Raw genomic sequence first — 14,257 nt, 5'->3', positions numbered from 1 at the left:
ACATTTTAAGTCCTGAGTGAATTAAGATATTTGGTTTTTCTCTAATATTGAACATATGAACTTCTAATCAGAGATAAGTTACTAATGGAATTATAAACAGGAGTGAATTCTTTAGATTTTGCCTCTGAACTTTTGTTTAAAAGGGGAGTTTCTGATACATTTTGGTCATGTAAATTATTATACCCTACACCACTTTAGTGGGGAGCGTATATTGGGTTTGTGCTGATGTTTGTAACGAACAATAATATTGATCCTATACCCACCTTAAAGTATACTAATCGTCTCAGAACCATTTTCTTAGTCGATTTAGCTGTGTCCGTCTATGTAAACCTTGTAATCAAACGGCAGGCCTCGATTTTGTAGATAAATGAATGAAATTTGTTACATGATCTTCTATTGTCCGAGAGTTTGGTCCATTATTTCACCTTGCCCCCATACAACTGTACCCCCGAATAGAGCGTGTATATCAAAATACAGATCGAAATTTTGGAAGGCTTTTAAGTACATAAGTTTAATATACTCGTATCTCGACAAAAGGCTGCAAAACCAAGTTCTATACTAGTCTTGATGACCCCGATGAACTTTATAATTATAGGGCCTCATTTGACCCTAGCCCCTCTAAAAAGCCCCCATTAAAATTTTACTTTAATATCCACTGTTTTATTAAACAGTAAATGGCTTTAGTATATCTGAGGCAAGGTACAATTAAATGCTTTATTATGAAAACTATACAGGTGTAGGGTATTATATGGCGACCTCGCCCGACTATAACTTTTTACTTGTTATTTTTAAATTTTTATAATATTGCACTTAGAAACTTAATATCGGCAAATTGGATTCAGATGAAATGAAAATTTGTAAGAGCAAATCAACCACCTTAACCTTTGAATCTTCTTTAATATTATACCTAGAAAAACTAACTGCTAACAAGCTGCTTACTTTTCCTTATAGGAATTTACATACAAAAAAGTTAGGAGCGAGATAGGTAGTTAGTTGATTTTTATGCCGATTGAATTAAACACTTCCTGATGGATGTAAATCTATAAAATTGGACTTTATAGTATTTTTTCGAATCTTTTTTTAAACTATGGTAAAGTTACATTTAGCACAGTCTAATAAAGAACTTTAAATTATTATACGTTTGCTTTATGTTAAAAATAACTTTCTTATCTAAACATACCTTTTAACATTCTTAACTCATTTGGCTTTAAAATATTTTAATTTTTCTCTTTGGCCTAATGTATACAGAATTAACAATCCATATTTTCCAAGTTACATTTTTTTAACTGTAATTAAAAACAAAAAAACATACAAAAATTTTTTCAGTGTATTTAAAACAATAAACATACTAACATAACCCCAATTTAAAGTTTGTTTATAAAACATATTCCAGCAATAAACAATTGTTTATATTATTCTTATTATATTCACATTGTAGTATTTAAACGATCCTGTATTTCCTTTTTAGTCTTAGGACCCACATTAGCTATAGGTGAAGGCTCTTTGGAGGTATTTTCTTCACCCGAAGTATTTTTACTTTTATTTAAGGCGCGCTCAGCTTTCATAGCATCATATTCCTTGAGTTCAGCTAATTTCAAAGGAATAGATTGTAATTCACGTTTACGCATCTAAAAAGAGGTAAGAAAATTTAAATTGTCTTAATTATATTAAAATAATTTAAAAAATATTTACTTTTTTGCTGAAACTTTGCAACAAATTTATAAATATAAACAAACAAAAAAACCGCACAGCTGTTTAGTTGTTTGTTTCAGTATAACAGTTTAAAGCACAGTATTGCCATTGTGGTTTTTTATAGCATTGCCAGTTTAATTTTATATTAATAAAACAAAGAGCAAAAAGAAATGAAGAATTTTTCATTTTTTTATTTAAGTTTTGTTTTAGTATTAGGGTTCTATAAATCGACTTTCGAATAATCGAACAATCGACATTTTGTCGAAAAAAGTCGAAAAGTCGAAATCGACTATTTTGTTGCAAAAAAGTCGATAACTCGACTATCGTCTATGAAAAAAGTCGAACTTTTAAATAAAAGTCGAAAAAAGTCGAAAAGTCGGAAAGTCGAAAAAAGTCGGAAAAAGTCGAAAAAAGTAGGAAAAATGTCGAAAGAAGTCGAAAAATTCGGAAAAATTCGAAAATAGTCGGAAAAGTCGAAAATAGTCAAAAATAGTCGAAAAAAGTCGGAAAGTCGTAAATAGTCGAAAAAAGTCGGAAATAGTCGGAAAAAGTCGAAAAGTCGAAAATAGTCGAAAAAAGTAGAAAAGTCGAAAATTCGACTATTTATAAAATATTAAAAGTCGAAAAATCGACTTTTAATTAAATGAAAAAAGTCGAAAATTAACTTTTAACTAAATGCAAAATGTCGAAAGTCGACTTTTCATAAAATGCAAAAAGTCGAAATGTCGACTTTTCATAAAATGCAAAAAGCCGAAATGTCGACTTTTCATAAAATGCAAAATGTCGAAAAGTCGACTTTTCATAATATGCAAAAAGTAGAAAAGTCGACTTTTCGTTTCAACTATAGAACCCTATTTAGTATTATAATTTCTTTATAAGTGTATAAATAGTTTTGGAGGATTAAAATTTTCAACTAATATTTCTATATATAAGGTTTGTTTGGTATCGCAATATCGGTACACGTTTTGGCACGAACAATTTTAAAGTACCTACTTTTTTTCGACTATTTATGACATTTTTCGACTTTTTCCGACTTTTTGAGTATTATCAACTTTTTTCGACTTTTGGTGAGCTGGATGAAAGTATTTCTTTTGAGGTTTTTATGATTTTTTTCATATTTCTTCCAAAGCAAAGAAATTTTAGACGGAAAGTACTGAGTTCAACACAAGTCTGTGTTGACTTTTTATTTTTTTTATAAATATTCTATAAATAACTCTATTAACATAAAAACTTATTTCCAGCTAAACAAGGTTTTTCGACTTTTTCCAACTTCTTTGGACTTTTTTGAACTTTTCCTACTTTTCGACTTTTATTTACAAAGTCGACTTTTTTCATAGACGATAGTCGAGTTATCGACTTTTTGGGAACAAAATAGTCGACTTCGACTTTTCGACTTTTTTCGACAAAAAGCCGATTGTTCGATTATTCGAAAGTCAATTTATAGAACCCTATTAACTTCATATATTCACAAAATTAACACCCTGTTTAGTATAACACTTTTCACTAGTAAATCATTCACAATAATATTTACTTTTCCTTTACTCTCTGATACTCTTCGTTTCTTTTTGATTGCTCTTCTTGTTTTTTTTTTGTTTGCTTTCAGAGATCCGCGCTGATGCGGTTTTAAGCGTTCTAATCATAGTCGCCAAACAAAATATCAAAGGCTTCTCCGACGAAAGTTATTCACTTCAAACAAAAAGATGCTTGCTGAAAATACGAGATAAGAAAACTACATATATGTTTGACAAACCAAAATATGCTTTTTTATCTCTCGGATTTAGTTTTTATTTAAAATCATTGAAAAAGTATTTAAGAATTTAGCCGGCTTACAGTTGATTTTATACTGCCGCCGTTATTTTTTGTGTCTGCGCAGGGCTCTGTTTGCTTTGTGTCAAAAAAATCTTGTCAAGTTTTTGCTTTTATTTCTTGACGAATTTTATACGTGCGTGAACTATTTTCAGCGAATATCGCATAGTTTTAGGGCGATTTTACATGGACTTTGTTTGGAACACAAATATTTTACAAATAAAACGCCTTAAAAAGTGAAAAAATATATTTTTAAAAAGTTTAAAATACCGTAAAGTGAAAAATGTATTAAATACGGAATTAAAGTGAAGAAAATAATCTTGACAAGGTGACAAAATCACACAAAGGTTATATACAATTTTTTTATTCCGTTTTGCGAGCGTTTAAGTTTGTGTGTTTTTGCATTTTAAGAGAGAAAGAGGAGAGGGTATGAAAAAAAGGAAGCAAAAAAGAAATTAACATACAAGGCAAATAATGTAATAAAATAATTTAATAAAAGATAAATTTATTTATAAAAAAAGTGATAACAAAATTTTTCAGAATCTTCTTCATTCCAAGTGTAAAGTTACTGCCATTTTGTTAGTATATGTGTAAACATTTTTAAAATACCGTTAAATTTTGTTAAAAAATTCTTTAAATTTATAAAATTCCAACAAATTTTAAAAACAAATAATTAAAAGTTTATTATATATGTGTGTATTTATAAGCAAAAAATTCCTTAAAAACAAGTGAAAGTCTTTTTTAATTATAAATAAATTACACTAATAGTGGTAGAAAACCCCCTCCCGCTCTGCAAGCAAGTGAAATTCCATTTGTCTACAAAACTTAACAATTTTATTTGTTGTTTGTTTTTTTTTATTACAATTTAAAACTTAAATTTTACGTAATTTTTTTTTGTCTTTATTTTCATACGGTTTCTTTTTTCAAAATCGTCATCAATATTGTGTTTATTGTTGCTGTAGTTATTAGTGTGACCATAATTATATTGTTGTTGTTATTGTTGTAAAAGGTGCTTCACTCAGTTTGCTGTGTTTGTTACTTTTATTTTTGCTGTTGCTTTTACAGACAACGGAAATCACAACAACTACAAAAATATCACAACTAAAATATCTAAGATTTCCCACATTTTATTTATAATAAAAAAAACTACTAAACAACAAATTTTAAACTAAAAAAAACTAGTTTAATATCTTAAAAAAAACCCACAAAACAAATATTGGCGCCATTGCAATATTTATTTGGATTTACTCTCATTAATTTCTATTTGAAAGTTTTGTAAAAATATTTCATCATGGGTCTATTAATATCGAAAATATGGAGCATGTTTGGGAATGAAGGTAAGCATAAACAAATATTCATGTATTTAAAGACAATCTAAAGTTATATAGGTACATAATTTACAATCTGAACACTACTCCAGAGAACTAGATTTTATATAAAAAAATAGCTAACTGAACCAATTTCTAGTTCTGATTCAGATGCATTTTTAAAAGGATTGTAATATATTTTCTAGGTGAATTTCCTATATGTACGAAATCAATTTCATATTCTGAACAATTTTCTATAGAAAAACTTGTACAGATTCTGAACAACTTTCAATCGAAAAAGTCGTTCAGATTCTAAACACTTTTCTAAGAATAAAATTGTCCCGATTCTGAAAAAATTCACAATAATGAATTGTTCTAAAATGTTTTCCAGATTCTGAACAATTTTTTATAGAAAATCTTGTTCAGATTCTGAACAATTTCCTATAGAAAATCTTGTCCAGATTCGGAACAATTTTCTGTAGAAAATCTTGTCCAGATTCGGAACAATTTTCTGTAGAAAATCTTGTCCAGATTCTGAACAATTTTCTATAGAAAATGTTGCCCAGATTCTGAACAATTTTCTATAAAAAATGTTGTCCAGATTCTGAACAATTTTCTATAGAAAATGTTGTCCAGATTCTGAACAATTTTCTATAGAAAATGTTGTCCAGATTCTGGACAATTTTCTATAGAAAATGTTGTCTAGATTCTGGACAATTTTCTATAGAAAATGTTGTCTAGATTCTGGACAATTTTCAATAGAAAATGTTGTCCAGAATCTGGACAATTTTCAATAGAAAATGTTGTCCAGATTCTGGACAATTTTCAATAGAAAATGTTGTCCAGATTCTGGACAATTTTCAATAGAAAATGTTGTCCAGATTCTAAACAATTTTCAATAGAAAATGTTGTCCACATTCTAAACAATTTTCAATAGATTCTGAACAATTTTCTATAGAAAATGTTGTCCAGATTGTGAACAATTTTCTTTAGAAAATGTTGTCCAGATTGTGAACAATTTTCTATAGAAAATGTTATCCAGATTCTGAACAATTTTCTATTGAAAATGTTGTGCAGATTGTGAACAATTTTCTATAGAAAATGTTGTGCAGATTGTGAACAATTTTCTATAGAAAATGTTGTCCAGATTGTGAACAATTTTCTATAGAAAATGTTGTCCAGATTGTGAACAATTTTCTATAGAAAATGTTGTCCAGATTGTGAACAATTTTCTATAGAAAATGTTGTCCAGATTGTGAAAAATTTTCTATAGAAAATGTTGTCAAGATTGTGAACAATTTTCTATAGAAAATGTTGTCCAGATTGTGAACAATTTTCTATAGAAATTATTGTCCAGATTCTGAACAATTTTCTATAGAAAATGTTGTCCAGATTCTGAACAATTTTCTATAGAAAATGTTGTCCAGATTGTGAACAATTTTCTATAGAAAATGTTGTCCAGATTCTGAATAATTTTCTATAGAACATGTTGTCCAGATTGTGAACAATTTTCTATAGAAAATGTTATCCAGATTCAGAACAATTTTCTATAGAAAATGTTGTCCAGATTGTGGACAATTTTCTATAGAGAATGTTGTCTAAATTCTGAACAGTTTTTTATAGAAAATGTTGTCCAAATTCTGAACAATTTTCTATAGATAATGTTGTCCAAATTCTGAACAATTTTTTATAGAAAATGTTTTCCAGATTCTGATCAATTTTCTAGAAAAAGTTGTGTATCTTCTAAACAATCTTCTACAGAAAAAGTTGTCCAGGTCCATTCCCTATAGAAATTATTGTCTAGTTTATATACTGTACAATTTTATTTTTTTATGGGGAAATTTTTTAGAGGAAAATTTTAACTTATATGTATTCTATAAAGAAAATACATTAATTCATTTTATTTACACACTCCTTATGCAAATAAATGCGTCACGACACCAACGCTTACAATATCTATAAAAAAACAAACAATAATGATTCACCTTCCTTCCATGACGCTTTAGAAATGACTTAAATTGATCATAACAAGAAATGTGCATAATTTGAAATAAAAAAATAGAATGAAAACAGAAATAGACTAAAAATTAATTAAGAATAAAAAAAAAACATTTCACAGCCAGAATAAAGTCATTAACCCTAAAATATTATAAAAAAGCAAAAAAAAAAAAAACTGTAGAAATATTTATTCTTGTGCAAACACAAGGTCAATGAAAATATGAATATATTTCAGAGAATAAATACTAAACAAACTGAAAAAAGGGTGCAGTCGAAAATGTCTGGAGGTGAGAGGTGTAACATATACATATGTATAGCAAAAACTCATTAGAATTGCAAAGAAAATTTTACAAATATTTAACTTGTTAAATTGAAATATTTTATTTCAGCTATTAAATTATAAAAATGTTGAACTTTTTGTAATGACAGTTAGAAAAAAATGTATTAATGTTATATTTCGAAAACATTTGTTTAAATTCCCACACTTTCTAAAATTTTAAATGGTCAGTGCAATGAAATATAAAAATAAATAAACATTTTGTTAAATAAAATTTTATTTTTAACAAATTTTTTATTTAATAAGTATGCATAGTTAAAAACTAAACAAATACCTATACTTAAGTGCTCTGAATGATATGACATTGTCTTCTGTAACCATGGTGTGGCGTGAGACCCACATTTATATATTCTTTTTCCTCAGTGTAATAATAAAAATACTAGAATTTATTATTTTATTTAATATTGAAAAATATGTATAAATAATGTATTTTCATTGTAATATGAGTAGTTATGTGGGTTAATTATATTATTATTCTATCACTAATAATCTAAAGAAGAAAATATAAATAGAAATTATATAAAGCTTGAGGTGGCATTAGACGATTTGAAATAGCTTTGATGTGAACAATTAATTGGATTTTGAAATATTTAAATTTTTATAAAAAAAATTTTTGTTAAAAAAATTTCTATATAAAATTTTGTTTATATTGACAATTTTCTATTGAAAATTTTGTTCAGATGCTAAACAATTTTCTATATATAATGTTGTACAGATTCTTAATAATTTTCTGTATATAATGTTGTACAGATTCTGAACAATTTTCTATAGAAAATATTGTCCAGATTCTGAACAATTTTCTATAGAAAATATTGTCCAGATTCTGAACAATTTTCTATAGAAAATATTGTCCAGATTCTGAACAATTTTCTATAGAAAATATTGTCCAGATTATGAACAATTTTCTATAGAAAATATTGTCCAGATTATGAACAATTTTCTATAGAAAATATTGTCCAGATTCTGAATAAATTTCTATAGAAAGTGTTGTCCAGTCCAGTCTGTGAATAAGTTGAATTACAAATGGATCGTCTGTTTATAATTTAAGATAGTAGGGTGAATCGAAAGAAAATATAACAATTCCCACTTGAATGAACAAGCACATGTTAATATTGTGGAACAACAGTATTAACAAGGTCATGCTAAAGGGAACAATAGTAATGGTGGCACAACAACGACAGAGAAAAAAGATTTAAATTGTCAAGACACGTTTTTTTTTTTGTTTTTTTGTACAGAAGTTTTTTATTGATATATAAACATTTTTTTCAATAATTGTCGTGAAATATGTGATAATTGTTTTAAAAAATTATTTTACTGCGGAAAGTTTTTGGAGTTTTGCTTGTTTTTTTATAGAATAATTGCAAATTAAAAATAGTTTTTTTTTGTTTAAATAAAAGTTAAGGAAGCTTGCAAAATTAAATATTAAATAAAAAGGGTTTTTTATTGTTTTTGTTTTTAATTTAAAATTTCGCTTTTATGTGTTGTTTCTTTCTGGTTTAGTTACCTAATTCTTGCCTGTTGTTTTCTTTATTTTTTTTTGTTTATCTAATTCATTCAACAATTTGATTTTATGTTCTTATAAAAAAATAAATTCTTGTTTATAGAGCGAAACCAGTTTTAACAAATTCAACATGTTATTTAAACTATTTATTTATTATTGTTGTTCTATTATACGTTTAAACAAGATTAAGCTTTTTGTTAGCAGAAATGTCCAATCTCCTAAATAAATTGTTAAACATTTAACATTTGAAAATATATAACACAAAACCAGTTAATTTTACGTTTAACCATAAAAGGAATAAAATAGTTTCCATAATCCACTTGATTTCATTTGTTGATATTAACCATTTGAAGTATTTTCAACTATTTTAACATTTTTGTTTGTTTGGTATAAAAAGACAAATTAAGTTTATACAAGGTCATCTACTAAACAAATGTGTTTGAAATAAACAAAATGCAATGATATGTATCTCATTGCATAGCTAATGTTTTCAAATATTTTAATGACAAACTTGCAATTTGTGTCTTGAATGTATTATGATGCCACTCACAAAAATATATTTTTAAAACTTAAAATATCTTTTTTTTTTTGTCTTTTATAATAAACCTCATCTCAGTGGAACTAACCCAACTGAATTAGAAAAATTATAACACAGTAACACATCATTAAATCTTTCAATGTATCCACTAGCCATAAACTAAATAAATTCATATGTTTAACACATGGCTTCCATTCATACACAATATCATTCAAATTATATTAAAATAAAACTTATGTCATCGAAAAAATAAAATACACTCTTTGAAAGAAAGACAAATAATAATTATGTTAATTTTGTTTATCACTTGAGTTAGGTCAGTTTACATATGTTTTGAATACATATTATGAAATAAATTACTAATGATTTGCATAACTAAGAGTTAAATGTTAGAGAAAGTAAAATTTTTACAAATAAATTTAAATTTATTAAATTTTATTAAAAGAAAATTTTATTAAAAAAAATTTTTAAAGAAAATTCTATAGAATCTAAACAACAATATTGAATATTGTTCAGAATCTGTACAACATTTTCCATAAAAAATTGTTTACAATCTAAACAACATTTTCTATAGAAAATTTTTCACAATCTGAACAACATTTTCTACAGAAAATTGTTCTTAATCTGAACAACATTTTCTACAGAAAATTGTTCTTAATCTGAACAACATTTTCTATAGAAAATTGTTCAGAATCTCGACAACATTTTCACAATCTGGACCACATTTTCTGTAGAAAATTGTTCAGAATCAGGACAACATTTGTTATAGAAAATTGCTCAGAATCTGGACAACATTTGCTATAGAAAATTGTTCACAATGAGGACAACATTTTCTATAGAAAATTATTCAGAATCAGGACAACATTTTCTATAGAAAATTGTTCACAATGTGGACAACATTTTCTATAGAAAATTGTTCACAATGTGGACAACATTTTCTATAGAAAATTGTTCACAATGTGGACAACATTTTCTATAGAAAATTGTTCACAATGTGGAAAATATTTTTTATAGAAAATTTTTCAGAATCCTGACAATATTTTCTATAGAATATTGTTCACAATGTGGACAACATTTTCCATAGAAAATTTGTCAGAATCTGCACAACATTTTCTATAGAAAATTGTTCACAATGTGGACAACATTTTCTATAGAAAATTGTTCACAATGTGGACAACATTTTCTATAGAAAATTGTTCACAATGTGGACAACATTTTCTATAGAAAATTGTTCACAATGTGGACAACATTTTCTATAGAAAATTGTTCACAATGTGGACAAAAATTGTTCACAATGTTGACAACATTTTCTATAGAAAATTGTTCACAATGTGGACAACATTTTCTATAGAAAATTGTTCACAATGTGGACAACATTTTCTATAGAAAATTGTTCACAATGTGGACAACATTTTCTATAGAAAATTGTTCACAATGTGGAAAATATTTTTTATAGAAAATTGTTCAGAATCCTGACAATATTTTCTATAGAATATTGTTCACATCTTGACACAGTACAGAATATAAACAATATTTTTCATAGAAAATTATTCAGATTCCAAAAAATAAGAAATGTCTGCTTAATAATTTTAGTTTATTATTTAATTATTTTTTTTTTTAATTTGCTATCTAAAAGTATCATAATTAAACGATTAACAGCTCGTTAGAAAATAAAAATTTTATTCTCAAAAAAGGAATCCCCTTAAATGCCAAGGTTTTTCTCTTCTAAAAAATAATAAATTGCGATGGTAATTTTCTTACAATTTTTTCAATATTTATAATATAATTTTATATTGATAAACTTTGACTTTATTTTTAACAAATTTATTCAAAATGATGCTTCGCACACATATGCACACTTTGTGTTCTTGATAAACAACAACATGCTGCTGTTATACTTCTCTCTAGATATTCTTTAAAGGTTTTAAAGGATTTCATTACTAACATATACATATGTATACTATACATATATTTTGTCATCATATTGTATTACCAAATTTATTACCGTTATTCTGCTATGGAACAGCTGTTTTCTTATTTCTTTTATAAAAAATTATTTTTGGGTTTAATAAACTCAACCTTGTTTCTTAATAAACTTTTGTCAAATTGTCTGTCTGTTTATATACGGGGTTGTGTACAAGTTGTGTCTGTAGAGTGAAGGGTAAAAGTTTGTTAACACATTTTTTTGTTTGTTTATTTGTTATTTAGTTGATAGTGCTGAATATTTGTAAACAAATTGGATTATACAGTTGTGAATAAGAAAATAGCATAGGTTGGATTTTTCTTTTGTTCTTTATTTCAGTTACACGATTCTGAAATATATACCAAAGATTCGTAGCTATTTTCTATAGGACTTCTGTACAATTTTCTGACAACAATTTTCTGAAACAATTTCTATTGATATGCGTATTTTTAAAACAGACTGCTCTTAATTGCACCTCAAGTGTTTAAATATTACAGATATTTTTAAATACAACATGTAATTGATACCTATTAAAATTAACATAAAAACTACAACTGAGGGCATATTTTGCAAAGACAATTTTTGTAAACTAAAAACCACAGCTGTTAATACTTAAATCAATAATTTGTTATTTAAACTGTTTAAAGGTTGATTATAAATAAATTTCAAAGTTTATTACACTGATTTAATAGATTTTGTAATAAGATCTGTTAAAGTATGTTATCGATATTAATTGGACGCCATTCAAAATGAAGTTTTTAATATTTGAAGTATTTTTTTTTTGTTGCTTTTTATTAAGTATTTACTAAAGACCTGCACATGTCAACAGTAATGCGATAATTTGCTTAAAAATTTCGTATGCTTTTGATGGTGCATACGTTATTTTATTTAACAAATTGTCGCATCTTGTTCAGGGATTTGGTATTCACTTAACACCTGTTAGAAGTGACTTTCTGTGAAGCCGGTCCGATCCTAAAACACTGAGGACAACGAACCCTATATCTAGATAGACTGCGTAAATGCGGCTAAATTGAAGAAAAACTTACACTCAAAAGAGAGACATATAGTTATATGGAAGAGGAGGAATAAATTCAGTGTCAGAAGACCGTCCCAAAACCATTTGTAAAGTGGCCAAAGATTGACTTACATAGAATATAATTTATAGGTTTTGATATGATCAAATCAGCCTATAAATGACTCCGAAAGGATCGGACCAATGTGCATGTGATTTCCTGTGTGAAAAACTAGATCTGAGTCTTCTGGGAAGTTCATACAATAATTGGACTTTACCTTTGTGTAAAAATGCTTGCCTGTTCTATGATTGATCTAATTAGGAATCTTTAAGAAGACCACCGGCTTGTTGTGTTCTTGTTGTAAGAATATCTAGATCTAAAGTCATTATTAATGGAAATCATATCAAATAAGAGAAGAAAATAGAAGTTCATGACATTCTAATCCTTGAAAAAATCAGCACCAAATTAAAATTTATTTTAATTTGTTTACGGATTTTCTCTCATTTACATTTTGAGTTCACCATGTGGTGAATAAATAAACTATGAAATGCAAAAGCAAAAAACAATAAAATGGCTACAAAAAATGGCAACCGTAGCCGCACTCCATTTAATTTACATTTTCTCTGGGAAGCAGAAAACGCAACCGCACACGCAGCTTTGTATTTCATCTGGAATCATTAATTTCTGGCGCCGTTCAGGAAGAAACTAAGATTAATGTAGCGGAAATATCCTGATTAGGATGATCTCGATCTTAGACTTAACTTACGATTAATATCTTTTCAGGACCCCTTAATATTCTTAAAGATCCAGAAATATATAGATAAATATTTAAACATAATATCACAATATACATTTCTGAAATATTTTTTTTTTACGATTTCATCACACTTTTCTATAACATCTACACATAGAGATAAATATGGTAACCATAATCTAAGAGCAACATATTATGGTTAAATTTAAAACACATTATGATCATTATAAATATCAAAAAATCATGACTACATATTGTCCTAATATTTTATTATAATATTGTTTTATTAATGTTGTTATTACCCAATGAAATCATAACATTTTCATAATAAAGTCTAAAATAACCATATTATGGTTTCAAGTAACGATATTTTGGTTTCAAGCAAATAAATTATGGTTTTAGATAATCATAATATGGTTTCCAATAACCATATTATTGTTGCAAATTATCATATTATTTATTTGTTTTAACTATAGCACTATACTTAAAAATGATTAAAAAGAAATCATTTGCTCATTATGATAGTAATATATAATTAGAAAAATATTAAATAGTTGTACTAACCTGTAGAAAAAAAGAATTTAAATTTGTTTAACTAAATTATATATTTGTATTTCCTAATCCATTTAAATCGATAAATTGATTTCTAATACACACTGTATTAACTACATATTTCTAAAATCCAGTTTTCTAACACACATTTTTTTTTTTTTTTTTTTTGAACAAAAAATTTGTTTATTTATCAAAAAAATCCTCTTAGCACATTCCCTCCAATAATAATAATGACATTTAAAAAATTTATATTTGTTAGTGTTAATTTTTGTAAGTACAAAACACAATTTGGCAAAAACAAAATTAAGATTTTAATTTCAAATTTTGTTATTTTCAAGGTAAAGTTTATGGGGATTTTTATAGCGTTTAAAGCAAATAAACATGTTTTTTTATAAACTTTTAATAATATTTAATTAATTTATGGTTTATTTATATTAATTTATTTTGTTATAGATTTTTTTTCAGTTAAAAAATAAACTGGAATTTTTATTCTAACTATGAGGCGGATATGATAATATTGAATGTTTTTCATATAATTTATGCCAATAGATAGTTTGTTAAATATTTAGAATATTTAAATAGATATTGTTTTATAATGAAAGACAAAAAAATAAATAATTTAATGTTCTCTAGTAGAACATTAAATCAATGAAAAGGAATTGATTTAATTTAGAATTAATAATTGAAAATAATTTATTGTTAAAGATTTTAACGTAATGCTATCAAATGACACGCTGATGACATTGGGTGCTTGCTTACAAATCTCTACTTAAATAAGTGCTTACAAATAAGGAAT

At 26.3% G+C, this 14,257-nt stretch overlaps 2 protein-coding genes across 7 annotated transcripts in view; one reads left to right on the top strand and one right to left on the bottom strand.

Annotated features, from left to right (window-relative positions):
- Positions 1-1,353: 1,353 nt before the first annotated feature.
- On the bottom strand, positions 1,354-1,834 carry LOC111684319. Its single transcript, XM_023446464.2, has 2 exons — positions 1,693-1,834; positions 1,354-1,628 (listed from the first exon to the last, which is right to left on the bottom strand). The coding sequence occupies exon 2, from the start codon at positions 1,626-1,628 to the stop codon at positions 1,428-1,430; it is 201 nt and encodes a 66-aa protein (XP_023302232.1). The 5' UTR covers positions 1,693-1,834; the 3' UTR covers positions 1,354-1,427.
- Positions 1,835-3,605: 1,771 nt separating this feature from the next.
- Positions 3,606-14,257, top strand: part of LOC111684313 (ADP-ribosylation factor-like protein 5B) — a 22,086-nt gene continuing 11,434 nt past the window's right edge. Inside the window, exons 1-2 of one of the 6 annotated variants that reach the window (XM_046946566.1) lie at positions 3,606-3,826; positions 4,461-4,835. In XM_046946566.1, the coding sequence (XP_046802522.1) occupies positions 4,790-4,835 (46 nt within the window). In that variant the 5' untranslated portion in view covers positions 3,606-3,826; positions 4,461-4,789. Of the gene's footprint in view, positions 3,975-4,460; positions 4,836-14,257 lie in introns of all 6 variants that reach the window. The other 5 variants (XM_023446457.2, XM_023446455.2, XM_023446454.2 and 2 more) reach the window with 5 other exon arrangements.

The sequence above is a fragment of the Lucilia cuprina genome, chromosome 3 (genome assembly GCF_022045245.1).
Source record: "Lucilia cuprina isolate Lc7/37 chromosome 3, ASM2204524v1, whole genome shotgun sequence".
Classification (NCBI taxonomy): domain Eukaryota; kingdom Metazoa; phylum Arthropoda; class Insecta; order Diptera; family Calliphoridae; genus Lucilia; species Lucilia cuprina.
The sequence above is the reverse complement of the archived record's forward strand: the minus strand, read 5'-3'. Positions and strand labels throughout refer to the sequence as shown.

What these genes read in the sequence shown, in the direction of transcription:
- LOC111684319 (XM_023446464.2), bottom strand. Translation starts at nt 1,628, where the DNA reads ATGCGTAAACGTGAATTACAATCTATTCCTTTGAAATTAGCTGAACTC.